This window comes from Poecilia formosa, unplaced genomic scaffold, assembly GCF_000485575.1.
Source record: "Poecilia formosa unplaced genomic scaffold, Poecilia_formosa-5.1.2 Scaffold193, whole genome shotgun sequence".
NCBI lineage: Eukaryota > Metazoa > Chordata > Actinopteri > Cyprinodontiformes > Poeciliidae > Poecilia > Poecilia formosa.
Window position 1 is genome coordinate 180,115 of NW_006800132.1, and position 20,077 is coordinate 200,191.

At 40.7% G+C, this 20,077-nt stretch overlaps 1 protein-coding gene across 2 annotated transcripts in view; it reads left to right on the plus strand.

The window, feature by feature from the left end:
* LOC103147991 (matrix metalloproteinase-16-like) overlaps nucleotides 1-20,077 on the plus strand; it is an 83,460-nt gene that overhangs the window by 55,265 nt on the left and 8,118 nt on the right. For both annotated transcript variants that reach the window (XM_007566575.2, XM_007566576.2), the window contains 3 exons: nucleotides 1,120-1,281; nucleotides 7,380-7,597; nucleotides 17,936-18,074. In XM_007566575.2, coding sequence (XP_007566637.1) covers nucleotides 1,120-1,281; nucleotides 7,380-7,597; nucleotides 17,936-18,074 — 519 coding nt within the window. The remainder of the gene's footprint in view (nucleotides 1-1,119; nucleotides 1,282-7,379; nucleotides 7,598-17,935; nucleotides 18,075-20,077) is intronic.

A 20,077-nucleotide genomic window follows, 5' to 3' on the forward strand; every position in this document is an offset into this window, starting at 1 on the left:
TGCTGGTTTTAAAGTTCTATAAGGTCTATAAGCTGCAGGAGTCTATGTTGTAGCATAGGATATTTACACAGAACATTTTTAACTTTAGTGAAATGTGTAGCAAAAATGTCTTCTTTTTTTTTCCAAACAGTGCCTGTAACAAGGGCGCTTCATGAGAAAAAATGCAGTAGCCAAGCAGAAAAAGTCATTTCTTTATCTTCCTCCTTCGCTCTAAAACCATTAAGTTCATCTTCTTCGATGTCGGAATTGAACAGCTTCACACACACTTCCTCAGTCTTTCTTTCACTGTCGTTTTCAGTGTAAACATTCGTTTATTAGCCGCTTCAATGTTTGACTCACCGTGCTCCAAGCGTGTTAAAAAAACAGCGACTTATAGTGTGGAAATTACGGTACTCTTATACCCCTAAAAGAAAATCTAGCTGAAAGGTTGTATTTAAAAGCCAAATTATTAAATATGCTATGCTATAATTCTGTGGGTAACTGGTTGAACTGGATTTTATTTAGTGGTTTAAGAATAAGTCTTGTCAAATATAAATAACACTTTTGTAAAAAAAACAAAAAACAAAAACATTGTCTTGTGTCGATCTATTACTTTAATGGACACTGCCTCAAAAGATTGTCCTCTTATCTGTGTTTAAGGGTAATGGCTAAGTAAAGGGCTTCCTTTTGTCAGTAAAGGCGAGTTAATGTATATATTCTTATACGGCTAATAAAGGCTTAGGACATCAGTGCAATGGAAGTACACCATCTGTCCTTGGTCACTTTAGAGCCATACAGGGACAGCCTTACTTTCTAAATGTGAAACACCCAAAACTATTCTTGTTATAGCATCTTTTTTTTTTTCACTAGTCAGTACAGCACTTGGAAAAGTTGGCTGTATTTCCAGCAGCTACTCCAGCACTGCCAACCAGAACAGGTGCAACCTGACAAGCTGCAAGGTGACCAAAAAAGAACCCCTAAGCTTGGCCAAGATTTTTTATTCATCTCTGTTTGCTTGTGAGGGACATAAGATGCTACAAAACGGTTCACCGCCAGCGGCGGCCAAAAGCAGCGCTGAACACGGTAGCTGCTCCATCCGCTCCGCTCACTCACACTCCCTCCTCTTCTCTCTGTTCCCAGGTAACGATTTGTTCCTGGTGGCCGTCCACGAGCTCGGCCACGCTCTGGGCCTGGAGCACTCCAACGATCCCACGGCCATCATGGCGCCTTTCTACCAGTACATGGACACGGACAACTTCAAGCTCCCCATGGACGACCTGATGGGAATCCAGAAGATTTACGGTAAGGGCTGAAACTGCGTCTATATTTTTGATGTGATTTATGTTGGTGTGTGATGACGGATTGAATTGAAAAGCTTGGCAGACATAAGAGAGCCAACAGCATATACTGATGTCATGATTTCTCTCCAAGCGCCTTAGCTTGAGAGATGTGTCTTAAATCTTGTTGATTCAGCCTGATTCATTCATATCTGCAAACCGGTAATCCCTGAAGACTTGTGTGATAAGTAAAAGTTCTGCTTGACATGACTTGGTTTGCTTGGATGAAATGCCTGAGTGAACCCATCTCTTATCAACACTTGTTTATTCCACTATCTGGATGCTGGTATTCAGATGGTTCAGGGCTCCACATTCGCTGAGGCCCAAGCTAACAGAGACGCTGTTGTTGGAATATTAGATTTGTCCACTGTAATTCAATTCAGCTCTAAATTTACATCGGTTACAGTCTATTTTAGAGATGAGATGAATTCAATTCGAAAACGGTGGCAGTCTCTCTCTCTTTCACTCTGACTAGGAGTGTGACGATACTTGCGGCTCATGAAGCAAGTATCGTCACAATGCTGGCTTCCAAGAATGAGATGAGGCTGCAAATTGGTGGGAAAACTAAGAGTCCCCTTTTTGTTTGGTTCCATAAATGTGTTTTAGAGAATAGTTAATCAGTTTTCTGCAATTCAGTTCAGGTCTTAAGAGTCCATATACTAAGATTTTTAAACACGTCTAATCCAGAAGCGGTCCTGATGCCAAAAAAAAAAAAAAAAAAAGGCATTGAGAATGCTCAGTTCTGTTTTCACAGGGAGAATAAAGGTTTTGTAAATCCCACGTTGCCTTTTAAAGATCCTTTAGTTATTGTAGCATTATGCAGTTCAGTTTTAGTTGCTCATTTTCTCTACCTGCTTTAGCATTGGGTGACTGGGGAAATGATTGGGTTCGTCAGTTCGGGGTGGCCAATCAACCTAACATGTGGACGGTGAGAGAAAGCCAGAAAACCTTCGGAGAACCCACATCTGGACTGGTGCAACATGCCAACTATCATCCAGAAAGTCCCTGTGGCTGGGAATCACACTCAGTCATTTTTAGGAGACTACAATCCTTTAACTTGGTTCTTATGGTGTATTCACATCAACCCTTTTTAGTCCACTTTAATCGAGCTCTAGTCCATTTGCGTAGGAAGTCTCTTGAATGGGTTTTTCAATTATTTTGGATCGTTTGGCACAGTGCAGTGTGGAAGTGAACCACACCAGCTGAAACTGTAGCAAATGTTGCAGTTTTGGTCCTCAATCGAACCAAGTCTGCCGGACTATCAGGTGTGAAAACACCCTTAATGCTTAAGACAGGTTGCTAGGTTTCAACCATTAGATCTGAAAATCTCTTCACATGCAAGTTACATCAAACACGAAGATCTGTCTTCACTGCAGCCCCTACTGTACACGTTCTTGACTGACACCCGTTTTGAATTGACAGAGTGATTGCAGAGACTTTTGTCTCGTCATAAAGCTCTCAGAGCTGCAGGACAGAAGTGTGAAATTCAATTAAACGGTGAAGGATTTATGTAAGCACCAACAAAGTTCCTCTTTTTCTGGCTTGTAATCTCTGACTAGATGTTTCCCTTTAATCTAATTAGATTTTTTTATTATTATTACTATTAATTATTCCGAATGCTGAAGCCGTCTGACTTCTGTCTGACTTGTGGAGTTGATGGAAAGTGACCGTGTTGTCACTTACAGCTGTCGTCGTTGTAAACTGGTCCCCACTCCACCGAGACGACTCAGTGGACACACACACACACACGCACGCACACACTCACAGAAAACAACCTGCCATCTGCCTACATGCTCAGGGCACGTCCCTGTGGGAACGACGGACCCGGGCAAGCGATCAAATCTCCCCTCATCCCTCTCATGTTTTACTTGTCTCTCCTCCTCCCTCCTCCTCCTCCGTTCTTCCAAGAGTTGAAGGGCAGGATGAGTGATGGCAGCTCCTCTCAGCCTTGTTTCTGCCCTGCTGCAGATGGCCCGCTTTTCCTCCTCATGGCAACATCCATGTAACTCACGGAAACAAAACAGGAGCAAGGCGCGGAGGTGCAACGATGGATTACAAATGGAAGACTTGTCTAGGTGAAGGCAGTCCAGATGAAGACGGAGCGACGGAGTGAGGCAGTGAGCGGTCTTTACGAGGGGTTTAGGACTTTTATTTGTAGTCTGTGGGAGTGTGGAGTGTCGAGAGGGAAACTAGAAACTCTGGGAATACAACTTTTGACACCGGTTAGATTTGCCTACCGGTGAGGAGAGAAGTTAATATTCCAGAGCTTACGCCTACTCTCTCGGGACAAAATGCCTCTCGGTTGTTTTTGTTCTCCAGATCATTTATATTCCTCTTACAATCTCCGATGAAGATAAGACCTCGTAGAATGAATGTCGAACTTGAATCACTATCGTAGATCATATTAAGATCTAAAGCAAAATTATTTCCTACTTTTAATTCATGGACAATTGATGTTTTTTCTCAATTGGCTTTGAAGAAAATGACTTCCTGCCCCTTTAGAGACAGTTCTTGCTCATATCCTGTGTGCAGAGGCACGCTTGAGTTCACCGAGGATATACCAAGATGTTGCCAGATTAGGAACGGGATCAATGTTCATGTCAATTCCTGGTAGAGAGACGTGAGAATCACAAGTTCTGAGTTTGGGATTGTCGTATTTCATGTGCATTTCCTTTTATTCATCTTCTAAGATGAGATTTTGTGATATTAAAATAGCTTCTTAAATATTTGTGATTTAAGCTTTATATTCTACATTTTTGTCTGAAACTCATCTGTTGATTTAGGGCAAAAGAATTAGGTATGATTAATACATTGTGTATTGTGAATAAAAGGCAAGTTTTCATTTGACTATATTAACTTCTAACTAGTTTTGCAAACTTTAAACATTTTTTGAGATTGTTACTTTGCTGATTTTGCTGTTTTTCTGCCATAAGTTTCATGATGGCAGTAAATTGTAAAGACGTTATGTTCATGGTTCGATATATGAATCAATGCGATATTCTGTAATGTTTTAGAGTCCAGTTTTACCAGAGAATGTACCTGTAAAATGTAAGGGGTACATTATATTTGACCCCTTATGGGGTGAAAACCAAGGATCCAACGGGGCCATTTGAGCCACTTTTCACTAGTCAATCTTCTGACCTTTGTTAATGCTAATTGCACAAGGTTTTCCAAAGGTTAATGGTTTTGATCAAGATTAAAAATGCTACCTTCCCAGTTTAAACGTTACTAGTACAGTGCACACTTTAGAACCTTTGGCACAAAATGTCCAGATACCTGTGATGAATCTGAGCTTCTGGGATTAAATTTATGAAGTGTCCAACCACTTAACAGAGAGGCGTAGAGGTGTTTTAAATCGCACAGAAATAAAAGTGGATCGATCATAAATACACGCAAATATTACACTTTGCACTTCATACAATATATCATCTGTTTTTCTACTTAAAATAGGTAAAAAATAAAGTAGCTTTCTGATTGAAATTGAAGCTGATTAAAATATGTACCCTTTTAAAGTGAAAAAAACACATTGTGTTGATTTTCTGCTGGGATGCATTTGGATCTGAAGTCTGAATATCAGTAGTGTGAGTTTTTCTACACTACATTCATTGTTCATTATGCTTCCAGTGCAACGTTCTGTATCGCACTTTAAGGTCTTTCCGTTTGTTTATTTAGCCTCGCAAATATGCCGTATCCAAACATATTTCACAGATTGCCTGTGTAATCCGTGTGTAGGCTACCCGAGTTCACAGATCAGACGCCTGTCTTCTGTTTCCGTGTGTGATCCGTGAATCGGCGCGGTCGCCGCTGCTCTGCGCCAACGTGTCGTTGTGTGTGCATATTTGCGAGTTTTATCGACGTGTCTATCGACATGTCACGCTTCCATGACTGCGCAGCACTTTGGCTCCACTAATCTAGGGATGTGTTTCAGGGGATTTGATTCAGTCGGTGAACAGAGTCGGTATCATGCGAGTCAGCTGATGAGTTTTGCCGACTAGGCAGGATCTTAATCCAGCCAGATTAATGCTTCACTCATTTTTTTTTTGTTTGTTTTTCGGTCGATTGCTCTGTGTTGAAGGACCCACACGATTTATCTAGTCCAACTTTTGTTGGCGTCAGAAGTGCGTTAAGTCGGTTCTTTCCTTTTCCAAAACAACCATTTAAACCGTTTTGGGGGCGTTTTCAGGACGGGGTCGTTTGTCACATTTGCATCTTTCATATCGCGGTTGCCTATTCCTGCATCAACACATGGCACCCCACGTGACCCCAATCAACACATGGCAACTCATATCCTCACAGTTACAGAGTGTGTTATTCACGCATCATCATTTGCTCAATTATTCATCCGCACGACCCACTTGTTTGCGCTCCTTCGGCCTCCTTCTCCTCTTTCTGTTTTTCCCATGAACGCGTCACACTCCTTCTCTCATGTACCTCATCAATGTTGAATGGCACTCAGCCGTGTTCAGGCATCCAGCGAGGAAAAAGTAATATTTTTTTCATCTCTACCCATCACAGAGACTGCTTCCCAGAAGAGGAAAGTTCAAGAAAGCCTAGTTTGAAACTGATTTTAATTGGCACATCCAATTTTGGCTACATTTAATGGTGAGCCCTGGTAATGGTGTCTGACATGCATTTTTTTACATGTTTTTGGCAGTGATATAACCTCACTCAGAAAAACAATGTAACCTTTATTTTTCTACATGTTTTCAGTGAGAAAATAAATCCCAAACTAATAAGTTTAGAACACTAGATCTGCTGGCTTTAGGTTTTGGATCTTATTGGGACTGGAATGGAAACCATCTTGTGTCTCATCTGACTGAAACAAACTTCATAATTACCTTACATTTATAGAATGTTCTGCATCTTCCAGACATCTGTCATAAAACTGGTTAAAGCTGCAAGGATTACTTTATAAAATACTGAGCTTGTCATCGTGTTGCCCCTTTATAGTTCTATGTAAAAACTAAAGAAAAAATTCCAAGTATTGACGATTTAAAAAAAAAATTAAATGATATGTTCATATCATTTAATGGTAGCATCATGATCGTTGTGTGGCGTGGTACGACAGAGTTTAGATTGGGCCTAAAAAATCCAATCCTACTCTGAGCTTGATCCGACCCGACAGATTAACTTTAATTATAGCCCCGAGCCAATTACAATTTTAATAATTTTGTTTTTAGACCATCATTTAGGTGTTTTTAGCTTTTGCTTAACATCTTCCAGCTCCATCTTGTCGTTTGTTTGAAGTGCAGGGTGAGTCAAGTGCAAATCATCTGGGATGAGTGACTGATGGGAGCGGAGCAGGGTGCGTTGTGTTGTGCTTGTTACAGTCCAACTCATTTCTGTACCCTATTTACTTCTTTTATTTCCTCAACAGGTTAAACTATCTGCTCCTGTATTTGGACTAGAAAAATGTCAACACATCTTCATATCATTCATATCATTTCTCTGTGCTGTTTGTATTTGCAAGCTTATCAAACGCCTCAGAAGCCCCGAGGTTCGGGACATAAATCTAAACTCTATGGTACGATAAATGTTGATTCTCGTCCAACCCAGCAGCCGCTGGCTAAAATATACTTACCTCAGTGTCATGTCATGTTTGTGTCCTGTAGGGAAAAAGGAAGTCATGGATTATGAATGAGAAAATATTATGTACAGAGATGAACCCAAAAAAGTTTGGAATTCCTTTCAAAAAATTTTTATTGATATTTATTAAAAAAAATTTTGTCTAAGGTATCGTTAATTGTGCCACCAGAAATCCTGTTAGAAACAATTATTATAACATTTTTTTCCACCTTTTAAAATTGTGCAATAAAACATTATTCAACTTTTAATTACCACAATGTCTTGATTTTTGCACCTTTGAAAGATGAAATATTTATCATGTCTCTGCGCCATGGGAACATGTTGACTTCACGTTCATGATCTGTTAAGGTGTGATTTATTACGTAAATTTCCCCTCACTCCCCTCCACCGCGGCTTGTTGAAAAAGTGGTAAAAACAACATTCTGCAGATTAAAAGTGTGACGACAAGTGAGATTTATTTTCCCCATCTTCCCCCAGGGCCCCCTGACAGGAACCCCCAGCCCACCAAGCCTCTGCCCACGGCGCCCCCACCGCGCTCCCATCCTCCCTCAGACCCCCGCAAACCAGACAGGCAGACGCGACCTCCGAGGCTGCCCCCTGGAGACAGGCCGTCCCACCCCAACGCCATACCGAACATCTGCGACGGAGGCTTCAACACGGTGGCAATACTGAGGAGGGAGATGTTCGTCTTCAAGGTAAACGGAGAGTCTGTCGTGTCAAAACAAACCCGGGGCCTTCTTCGCTCGCTTCCAACCTCGCAGCTGTTTTCCTTTTACCCGTCGTCTGACTCTCTCAGCGACGAGAGCAATCACACGGCCCTGCACGCCTCGAGATAGACTTCTCCTGCCTGACTTTTCTGGTGAAAAATGTATCAGTTGTTGCCTGAAACAACCACAGCAGATTTAACGCAGGACTATTTGAATGGTCTGTCAGTTTGAGGTTTGCCTGGAAAAGAACAGATTCTGCCGACTGGAGGCGAATAAAGAATGGATCATTAAGAGCTTGGAGGGCTGCATAAATACACATTGGGTGGGATTTTTTTTCTGCTAATCTGCTTCAGATTTAGCCTGGGCAGGTAATATCAAACATTTGGTGGAAAGTTGGCTGGCAGTTCTTGTAGAAAAATGGTGAAAGCTACTAACATAGGGCACTTTTCTCTCCTGTTGGGGCTCTTTGGAGGTTATCCGGGGCTCCAGTGTTTAGAAATTTGGATAAAGTGGAAATTTGACCAAAACCAAATGCAAACACATGAACAGTGCTGTGCTTTCGCCCCCAGCGAGTGAGAAAAAAAACAAAAAAACATTTATCCTTGCTGGAAGCCGGTGAAGACAAGGCTTTGAAACACATTCTGACCTTAAGAGCAGCACAAAGTTGTCTTGTGTGAGTCTCACCGAGTGGAGATGTTGTGACTTTACTTTATGTGAGAGTGAATTTGTCTAGCAGATATACATAGATGCCATTCACTGGTTAAATAGGAGGCTTGTGGAACGGAGGCCTGGAAAACCCTCTTTGTGTGTTTGCTCTCCTGACACCGAGGTTTTCATTTAAACTCTCCGAATGAGATAAATCTGGCTGTGAGACGGAGCCGGTAGACTCAAAGCCCAGATTGTGTTTATTATTTCTTTCATTATAGCCTAAAGTCTCTCCCCTGTCTCTTTCACATGATGTTCGCCGCCTATAGTACCTCCGAGGGCAGGAGCCCAATCTGATAAAGTGATGAGGATCATGGGATTTATTCGGCTCGAGTCAGAGACAATGTTCAGCCATCGTCAGGCGATTTTGAGTTTAATAAGTCAAGAAGACGGTCTTAAAAAAAAAAAAAATCAGTAAAATTAAAATGAACCGATCACAGCTTTGTGGGCCAATTCTGGTCGGATCACTCTAAAACTTAATACCTATCTGGCCAATTTCAAGCGTGAATTTGTACCAGTGTGATATTCTCAGGGCATGGAGACATCACCTAAACAAGGAAATAATTTTAAAGTAGCACAGTAGAATAAAAACACAAAATCTTACCAAGTATTTTTGGTATAGTTTCTAGTGCAAATACCTTGGAGGCAAAACTAACTTACAAATCACCTTTCAGCAAGACGTAGGAGCTTGTTTTAAGTCAATAACTCCTTAATATTGATGAAAAAGTGCTAGTTCCTCTGGCAGATTATTTCACTTATAAGACAACATTTTCCCCATGTTACAAGTGAAATAATCTGTCAGTGGAACTATAACTTTCTCATCAATAATAAGCAATTATTGACTTAGACATGAGCTCCTGTCTTGCTGAGAAGTTATTCGTAAGTTAGTCGCGTCTTATTTCAAGTGTACTAAGATATTTGCACTAGAAATTAGACAAAAAATAAAAAAAAACACCCCAAAAAAATCTCCAGACAATAAGAAAGTTTGGGCTGCTGAAAGAATCCCATTTTTACAGTCCATTTTAAAAGTTAGATGAAACATAACTCGAATATAAAAAAGCAGATTTTACCTTGGAGTCTTTGCTTTTTTCTGGTTCTCAACCTTTTTACCGACCCACAGTTTGTAGTATCACAATTTTCAAGACCTTCATTATTATGCAGTAAACTGGAAATTCACCATTCAATCAGCCAGAGACTGGAGTTGGCCAATATTTTCTTGATTGGCTTGGATCAGTGATTGGCAGCGGAAATAGACTTTTATATTTCAATATGAAAGTTATACTCAGATAGTTCAGGCCAGAAAAACCTTGATTTCTATTTCAAATAGTAACCCAAGTATTTAAAAATAAGATCTCAATGTAAATCTTGTACAGAAGCTCAGCCTTTACCGTGTGGATGTGGAAAGTGCCAAAAAAAATCACGCCCGCCCTTCAGGCATGTACAGCTGCAAATGTCAGCAAACCAGTTTCGGATGGAGTTGTCGAAACTGCTTGGTTCACGTTTCTCACAGCTCCAAATGCTTCCGCAGCACCAGCTCACGTTTTCCCAAAGGTCCAAACAAAATCCTCGCGAAAAACGCTGGAAGACGGCGATGATTTGTTGCAGGACTCGCGTGAACGAAGCCGTAAAGCCCCCGCCGCCTTTACCTCATTAGGACCACCAACAACATTAAGACTCGGTGATTTGCTCACCTGTTTAGCGTAATCCCCGTCTCAGGATGTCAAGAGATATTTCCAAGCACGAAAACCAGCAAAGGAGTTTGACTTGGATTCAAAATGTTAGTTCGTTCTCTTCCCTCTTCCATTCCCCCCGGAGGAGCAGGTGGTTCTTATATTTCTCCTTCCTCGGTGAAATCGTGGCCAGGTTTCTCCGAAATGACTGACGTATCGTGTTAACACCTTTTTTCCCCCCTCGCGCAGGAAGCTGTCCAACTATAAAGAAGTTTATCTGGATTCATAATTAGAGATGTTTGTATTACTCCAGACCCTGATAAATTTCCCTTCAGAACTTGCCAAAGCCTCCAAATGTGACATAAAGACCAGCTTAAACTGATGGCTTACATTTCAGGAATGATGTGCAGTCTCGTGTTTGCTTATGCTGCGTTGCTTTGCTGTCATCTATAACAGCAGCCTCCTCAGTGCTTGGTCGGTTCCATGAATTATTCGCTTGGTTTCGTTGGTTTTGAGAGCCATTTGGCCTGCGCCGCTCGGCTTTACTCACCATCCTACTTGATTGTTTTATAAGACTGGAGTGCGGTCTCCGCCAAGTCATTACAGCAGAGATCTTAGCAGTAGGTGCAGACTGCAGATGCTTGGGAACTTTCAGAGTTCATCTGGTGCAAATACTCTGAAAGCTGCAAAGCTTTTTTTTATATAGGCATAAAAACTGCTTTTTGCAACTTTTTCACTCAAGTTGACGTATATTGTGCTTTCACTTCCACTCTGACCTTCTGCATGCATAAGTCGTGTCGGACATGTTTTATTAGGAGGATGTATGAGTTGTAGCTTCATTTAAATGCGCACAACTGCATTTTGAGAAGAACAAACAAGGCAAAAAAAAAAGTGAAAATTTCCCCCACACTTAAAGAAGAGCCTCACTCGCAGTGTAGCTCTAATGAATACAGCCGTATCGACTCGTAACTGTGGGTGTTATTTTCACTTGATTGTTTTCTCTCTTTGAATGCACATCAGAGCCTATTAACATTACAGTCATTTACACATAAATAGAACATTTCCTCTTAATGTGCCAGGATAATAGCTGTATGTACTTTAGAATGATGAGCCAGTTTTCCCTCTGCTCCAACATTTGAACCTTGCAGAGTTGGAAATATCAGCAATTTGCACCTGAGGCGGCCCCTTGGCACTTCGAAATAGGGAAACCGGGGATTGGATGTTGCCGTTTTTTTTGGAAACAAAGAGGTTACATTTTTGCCTAAATACTCAAGTGATCCACATGTGGAAGCGAAGCAGAAGCAGCTCCCCATGCAGACGCAACTCGAAGGTTAAACTCTTCACTGCGATGGCCCTCAGTAGGCGAATAAGCAGCGATAGCACGAGAAGCTAAGGATTAGCTAAAAACGTACACACGCAAAATCCCTACCAAAAGTTGATCCTCTTAGTGTTAATTATGTTAGTACGTCTTGTCTTGATTTTGATCTTATCATTCATTTTCCAGTATTGGATCAACATGTCCCAAGATTTTGTACGTAACTACAGCCATGTGGAAATCGTCCCTTTTTCACAAATCACACCCACAATCAAATTTGTGACACACCAATATAAAGGTAGAGGAATTTATATGTTATGTTAAATTTTTTGGATTTGTATTTAGCCCCCATTGGTTCACATAGCTACCCGATGTTATTGCCGATATGTCGTGTATCTCTGTTTACAGTGGCATATAGCCACGCTCCTCAACACGTGGTTGTAACCTGACAAATAGTGGAGATATCAATGGTGTGTAGTAAGTGTGTAGGTGGATGAAATGTGGATCCAGCTCTTCCACCTAGCCGTGCTCAGGCCCAATTTACACGAGGCGTGTTAATCTGAACCTGCAGGCCGGCCGTCACGCCTGCGTGGGCGGTAGTTTTACAGCCGGCTATTTCTCTTTGGCGCGAGGCGACACGGGGTCAGCGAAGGTTCACCGATGACGGTCTGGATTCGGCTTCTCCAGTTAATGTCCCATTAAAACTGCAGAGGTTCCAGCTTTACCTCTTCACCTATTTCCGTTCCCACTCCCAATGAACTCCCAAACCATATGGTTTCCCACCGGAATTAGGGGGGGTAGGACACACTTTCATCCATATGCATGGATTCATACATGACCAGTTCTTTTCTTCTGCATTAATTGCAGCCGAGCTCCCTACAGCTGTTCCACAGATGTGCTGCACCGCCGTGCCACGCCGTCTGACTACAACCAGACGCAAAAGTTTCCAGGACTCCATCAGGGTTTTTTTCTTCTTCTTTCTGCTTTTTGTCTGCTGTAAAACTTGGATGTAGAGTCTCAGACATTATTATTGAAGTTTGGATTTTGGGTTTATGGCTCACTGATATCTTGTCAGTTCGTAGAGCCAGAAAATCCATACGGGGGATTTGGAGATTTAGGTCAAACATTTGCTACAACATACTTTCCTCTAAGCTTTAATATTTTCTTGATGGAACAAAAAGCCGACAAGATGAACTAAACCTTGCAGAAAGCGACGTTTCTCCGTTACGTTACAGTGCTTATTGATTTTGTTATATTCTCAAATGTAATTATTGATCAAAAATGATGGTTGACAGCTTCACACGTTTTGCCGTATTAATCTTCACTCTCAATAATCAGCAGATTATTGTTTTCCTGATTTAAAAGTTGGGAGCTGGAGGGCAATAAACAAGCTTATTTGTCAAATATGGCTAAACACAAAAATGCAAAAGTGAGAGTACTTTGTGTCCATTTGTCATCACACATATTTTGACTATTTTAATGATTTTATAATTAAATAAAATGTTGTAAATTCTAAAAGTTATTTTAACATTTATTTTAAAATCAACCATTATCTCGTGCTATTTGATTACATTGATCCATTTTTGCTAAAAATCAAATAAAGCAGCTGTTTTCTTTTTATATAATTATGGAAATATTTCCCAAATAACATTTGGAGATGCAAAACTTTGAAATAAGTAGTGATGTAACATTCAGGCTTTCATAGACTGATGTTGATTTCCATTCCAATTTTGTCTAGTTATTGTTTTCTAAGAACCGTAACGCAAACATGCCACCCAATATTATAAACTTAGCCTTTTTTTAACAATTAAATGTGTCAGAAGTTCCTCAATAGAGGTAGTACTTCTGAATAGAACTCAAAATGACACAATTATCACCAAAGTAAATGTCCTAAAACTACAAAATATGTCAACTATCATTTCATCTATTAATTATTCAAACGATTATTCGAGTAATTGAATAAAAAAATTGTCCCATTCTGTAGTAGGTACTAATGCTAATGAAAAAAATAGTTTAAAATATGGGGGGGGGGAAAAACGTTTTTATATAGTAGATCTATTTTTTTCTGACACCAGTACTGTTCTTGATCAGCAAGTACATGTAATGTTAGCCAAAATATAATTTTTTGTACATGTATAATATGCCAAATTCCATATAAACAATCATAGTTAAAGGTTTGTTTTCCACAAAGGGAACAAAAACATCACCGACTCGCTTATTTCCTCCCGATACGGGGATGTTGGTGAGCTGCTGTGGTTGTATTGAAAAGAAAGTGAAGGGAATAAAATCTACAGGTTCAGTGGCTTACAGATAGCTTTTGTAATATTCATCCATCGATGCGTGTTGTAATAACCTTAGGCTGCTGTTGCTTCCAACACAAACCAGTAGAGATTGAGCTGATGTTGCACTGAATGACCCAGATCTCAATCAAGCATAAAATCTCTTAAATGAGACCCTTAGACTAGATCAGGACATACATTATATATTCTCAGGAGTCATTTATAAGGACAATTATAGAGCAGGGGATTGTGGGAGGCCAGGGGGGTCCCTTGCAGCTTAGGATTGCTGATGTCTGAGACATGCTCTGACTCCCACGTCCAATAATGAGAACACAGCAGCCACGTCTTTGTGGTGTTTTTCTCTTTTCCCATCTCTGCAAAGACGTAGTTGGAAAGCCACAATGTAGCAAGTCGTCCCATTAGGGTTTTATTTGAAACCGTATCTACAACATGTATGCCCCAGCTTCATTATCAACTATCTAAAAGTATAGCTGTTACTGATTAAGGTGTGAAACATAGACCCAGACACATTTACAGGTTTGGTTAGAGTCTAAATAGAAAGGACATTAGATGTAATGAAAGCTTCAGAGGAATTCATGGCCAGTAGGTGAGCTACTCATTTCCGTAATTGTTTGTACTGTATTGGAAATATAATTTTCTATCCTTTCATGGTTTATCATCTAATATAAACAACCCAGGCTTTAAGCAGAGTTATTACCACAGAAAGAGCAGTCTCTGTGGGTATACATCAGAAAATGTAGATCCTTACCTCTGAAATTTTCAAAAGTCTGCCGATGGTTTGTTCCATAAGACGAAAGCTCAAAAAGATAAAACAGAGCAAAACTGGTCGTTGCCTTCCGATCTGGGATTTCTCCCATTGAGCTAAATAGCTCTATTTAACTCAGCCAATCAGTGAACAGAAGAAGTTGTAAACGATGACGTTGATTTTCTGTGCTGTTCTTGAATTGTAGTCTGCCTGTAGTTTTAGCAGTGACATTGTAGGAAGTGAACGACACCATTCAGTCCATATCTGCCACGCTTCCAAGTATTGAATTAACATCAGCAGCCGTCTCAATTGGCTCGGTAATTCTCTCCTCGCTGTCGAGGACAGATGGTTACGGTGTTTGTGGCATTGAACGGGACCATTACATACGTCACAGACGAACATTTGCGATTGGGTAAAATTTAAAACCTCAACACATTTTCAATAGCCTTGTAAGAAAACAAAGTGTAGTTTTGCCAGGCTATGGATTGGCTGTAGTTGTTCCAACCTTCCCATTATCAGCTAAAACATTTGCTCTCTCTCTCATCCTGCAGCAGCCTGACTGAACTGGCTGGGGTATTCACAAATTGGCAAAATATAAGATTTTTGAGTTCCTGATAAGCTGGTAGAATCAGTCACAGCCAGTGTAGTTACCATCTGATATTTCAGTACATCTTCAGTTGATTTGGGTCAAAAAAAAAAAAAAAATGCGGTAGAAATTTTATCTTAGGTTTAAAATTTAAACTCCATCTGTTTGAATTGTTTTTTAAGCATTTATGTCGTGCCAAAGGACAAAGCAGCATTAAACCGTTATAGTTCTGACACAATGGTGAATGATGTTTTCACCTCCTTCCTCAGACACATTCGTGCCAGGCGAGGACGCACGTTGGAATCGATGTCAGTGGTGGTCATAACGGGGCTTTATGTCACTGTTACGGCCTCTAAGCACAGCTCTGGTAATCAAAAATGCGCCGCACCTCATTTTGTGCAATAATGCGCTGTGCTGTATTGATTTTGGCTTTACAAAGCGCTGAAGTCATCTGCAGTCTGATAACGTTTTCTGCAGTTTGTGTAGTTTTTTTTTTTCCCTTATTGGCGGATATAGTTAATTTATCTCATTGATCAGTGCAGAATTCAAAGCCTGATGGAGAACATGTGGTAACCTAGCCCGGGTGAAAGCACTTTCACAAAACATACATGAACCAAAAGCTGAAATTTCCTGATTATTTTTCAAGTAATCGCAAAGCGCCTGCAGAAACTTCTCTGCAAGGGATGTCTGCTTGCTCGAGCTTTATTTTCAGAGAGGGAGTGTGCCCTTTCTACAGTCAGAACCAGTCAAAGGGGTTAGATTTCTCAGTTTGAACTGTTTTCAATTACCGGGCAGACCTCGCACAGAGGAAAAGTGCTGCACTGTTAAAAATCTATGGAGGCAGCAGGCATAGCAAGGGGGGGAGATAGGCGTAATCGAGAGACAAAGGGGAAACGAAAAAGAATAAAGGAGAAGGAGTCCAGGGAGAGTGCAGTCCCAGTGAAACAATTGGATTAGACGAAGAGAAAAAGGGAGCGGGGCAAGGCGCGTTTCATGACTAGTCGGTTCAGCTTTGACTGCGAAAGAGGCAGGCTGCGAGGATGAGTCGTCTCCTCTCCCTCACTGCGTCTCTCAGCGTGTACGAGGTCAGGCTGCTGGGGCCGAGCGCCGAGCACGTTCAATTGGCCGTTCATCGCCAAAGGGGTGGAACATCTTGCCGGGCTCTAATGGCTTTCGCAGCTGGCTCTCCCCCGGCGCCCTCTGTCATCAAGTTTCGCCCAACATCAAAAGGACACACCTTCCACTTGGCTACTCATGTCTCCCCGCCGCCCCAGAGGAAATCAGACCCTCATAAAGGCCCCGGCTATTGTTTCGCCCCCAGATACGTGATGGTTTTCCCAGTGTGTTCTTCGGCGTCTGCGTGTGTAAAGGAGGCATTCCCAGGAAACCTGAGAAAGTGTGTCTTTTGAGGCATAACAGCTGTCAAAGTAGGCAAGCCAGAGTTTGATCAGTGACAGCAGGTTCTGTTGTTTAAGCAGAGCAAAGCAAACACAAGAATTCAGCGCCTAGGTTGCAGTACACAAAGCTCCTCTGTTTTTTGGGTTGTTCTTGCATCGGAGCAGTGAAATCAAGAATCTGCAATAGAAACTGGATTAATAATTAATTTTTCTAGATTTCTCAGATGAATTTCAGCATGCCAACTGCGCATGTATGAGTTCTTAGTGACAGATCCAGTGTAAGGAGAGTAAAACCTGGTCACAACTGAGAGATACGGTGAATATTTTTATAGTTTATTGTGGTGCAAGCAATAAAATCGAAAAAAAAATTTCAAAGTAAAGTAAGTATAGTTGCTCTCTTAGCTGTAAATATTGTCCACAGATGTGGAGGCAGGTGCTTTAAAATTATCATATTCTATCTGTGTTTGAAACTCCTATTTTGAAATAAAAGAGGAAAGGGTTTTTGAGTTGTTTGATGGAGCAGGCTTGTAAAGACAGCAGTTAGACTGACCAACAAGTGGTAGTAAAAGGCTTGAGAAGTGGCCATTATTTTCAGCATTGCCAGCAGAGGAAAGAAACAGTAACAGGGTGATGGATGATAACTAAACCATTTAATAGCATGGCTGCAAAACAGGCTAACCGTTACCACTAAAGATGCTAAAGTTAGCAGCCTGCTATCTTGCGTATTATTGGTGAAAGCAATTTTTCTTAAAGAGTCTGAACTGCAGCTGTAAATCTCTAGTTCAAAAATTGGATAATAAAAATGTATGCGATAGGATTGGTTAAAACTGGATCTGGTGATTCTAACTGAACAGGGATTCTCAGTCTGACTGATTCTTCAGCTGGTGCGGTTCATGTTCACACCACAATGTGTGAAACGAACCAAACCCTTGAAGAAAACCTGTTCACCTCCTCACCAATGGTGGAGCTACACCAAGAACCACTGAAGGAAACAACATGTAAACCCCCAGAAGAAGACATGAGTGCAACGTTGTTTTTCACAAAATATAAAGAAAAATGGAGTCGTGTCTGACGTTAGTGGTTGTAGGATTTCTCTTTTGTCTTCGGCAAAACACCATGAATGACTTCTCTCGTTAGCGCTAGACTCTCATGTTTATTTTGGTTATATTTACTCAGAATGCCCTATGCTATACTTTGCTTCCTGCTTTTGGTTGGAGCCACACCAGAACTTGCTTTAATCGAATCGACACCTCGGTTTTTAGTAGGACCAGAGTTTGCATCAGATTTTGATTGTGCATTCCAACCTACCCGAACAAACGTGACTTTCTGAACAAACTGGCCAGATTTTGATTAAAGCAGACCAAAAAGTTAATGCACCCTTAGATAAGCGTCTGATGTCCAAAAATGAGCCAAAAATATCCACAAAACTACCTGTCTTAAAGAGTCTTAAAGTCTTGAAGACATTTGATGTATTGCCTTTTGCTAACCGGGCAGAAAAACGAAGAACCTCTTAGTCTGACAAATGTTACCTTTTCTACTTTTGAATATAAAGAGAGTATTCCTAAAAACATCACTCTAATACTCTAATGACGTCTTCTTCCTTCTCAGGACCACTGGGTTTGGCGGATGAGAGACAACTCTGTGTTGCCGGGATTCCCCATGCTCATCAGCGTCTTCTGGAAGGGGCTGCCATCAAAGATAGACGCCGTCTACGAGAACAGCGAGGGCAAGTTCGTCTTTTTCAAAGGTGAGGCATCGTTCACTCACCAGCACAACTCATCTCTGCCTTCATCGTGTTGCTCCTCACAGTTCCTCTCCAGCGGGGAGTTTTTCTCAGAAAGCCTCGATCCTAAACTTCGACACAAATATTGTGTCTGCGTAATCCTGGTTTATGAGAGCTCTCTTGTGTGTCGTCTAGCTACAGCGAGATTTACCTCAAGATCTGTTTACATGGGAGTGTTGTGTTCGTTTTTTGTTGTTTTTTTTTCTAAGCTTGTATACCCTTTGCTTCCAATATTCTGCAAGAATTTTCTATGAGCGCTTACATTTGCAAGAAGAAAGACGCTTTTATATGGTATCTCAAATCGTTACGAGATTTTGTTGTAAATCTGGGAAAGATTAAGAGATCGTTTAGTTTAGTTGGAATATTCAAACATAATCCTACACATCTGATTGTAAATAATGCATATGCTCTGGTGTTGCTTGTGGAAATAAAATGTATATTCAGTAAAAATCATCAACCGTAGCTAAAAAGGAAATCGCTGTTGATTCCAAGAAGCTTTACTGCAAGCTATGTTTTAATGATGCATGATTTGAGAGGTTTTTTTGTGCTTGTGTGATTTTTTTTTTAAACATATTTAAATGTAGACCAAGCAGTAAAAGAGCTTTGAAGCCAATTATGTCAAGAGCCAAGACGACACTTGAAAGAAACGTCAAACAAACTTGGCAGTTTGTATTTGCACACACTTCACAGAAGAGAGGAAGGATAAAAAGAAAGAAAGAAAGAAAGAAAGAAGGGTGGTGGTGTGATGCAAGGAGATGCAGGCAAGCCATTAAAGTTTGCTGGGATGAAAACTACAAATCTTCTCTAAGCGGAATTTCTATTTTCAACCCCAAACAATTCCTGGAAACGCAAGACTACGGCTCACGCGTGTGCTGCAACCCCTGCAGTTTGGATTTCACCGCCTTTTCCTTCACTCTGCGTACTATCCTGGACTGGAAGGATTTAGTAAATACAAATTAACAGTATGCTATTTCTCATTTAAACTCGTGCAACACACAATCTTGTTCTGTCCACATTTCGGAGAATTCAGAAAAAAAAGGTAAAATTCAGCTCTCAAGTCTCATAAATTCTCCTCAAAAACCTTGAAAGACTGCAGAATAAGCATAAAAAAAAATCCTGTTATGTAGTACATTTATGTGACACTACTGCTGAAGAATCATAACAAGTGCTATAACAATAACCCAGATATATTACCTTATAACTACGCTGGCAGATTTAGATATCCCTAAATTGATTGCGAAATAAGAAACAGTGTGACTGAGGGCTGAGGAAACGTCGTCTAGTCCCGCTTGTTACCAAACTTTCATACCTACCGTGAAGACTTTTCACTCCAACTTCTACAATTGATGAGTCAAAGTAGTTTTATATAATTTATTCATGATCTGCTGAAAAGAAATGTTGCATCTGTGACTCTAATAAACTGCTATATAGTACACACAGTACATTATAAATCCCCTAAAGTGGAGAGAGAGAAAACCATCGGACTTATTTACTCCCCTACATGTCTACCAGTGTGAAGTAGTTTGTATGAAATAAACACCGTGGCATGTATTAATCACAAATAACTTAACATTTGTTCACTTTACTAAGGGCAGAGGCACATGTTGTGGTCATGACCAACCTTTAGCTGGCTAATAATCATCCTGAAAGCACCAAATCACAACTGGTGCTTCCTCAGTTGTTTTTTTTCCTACTTCCTCTACTGTATTTCTTGTAAAGACTAAGATTGGAAACTGTTCAACTTTAGAGAACAGACACATTCAGAGCACTCTTCCTGCTTGCAGCCCTGAACAAATGACAGTTCTTTGCCTTTGGGATAAGAAGTGTTTTCTGATAGGTTTTAGCTGCTGTTTTTCAGCACTGTGTCGCATAGAGGTTGTGTTTGCAATGAAAACACGAGATAAGAAGGAGCCTCTTTTCTTACAGTAGAACAAAAATGTGTCAGCTTCGGGAATTAAATTTTAGCC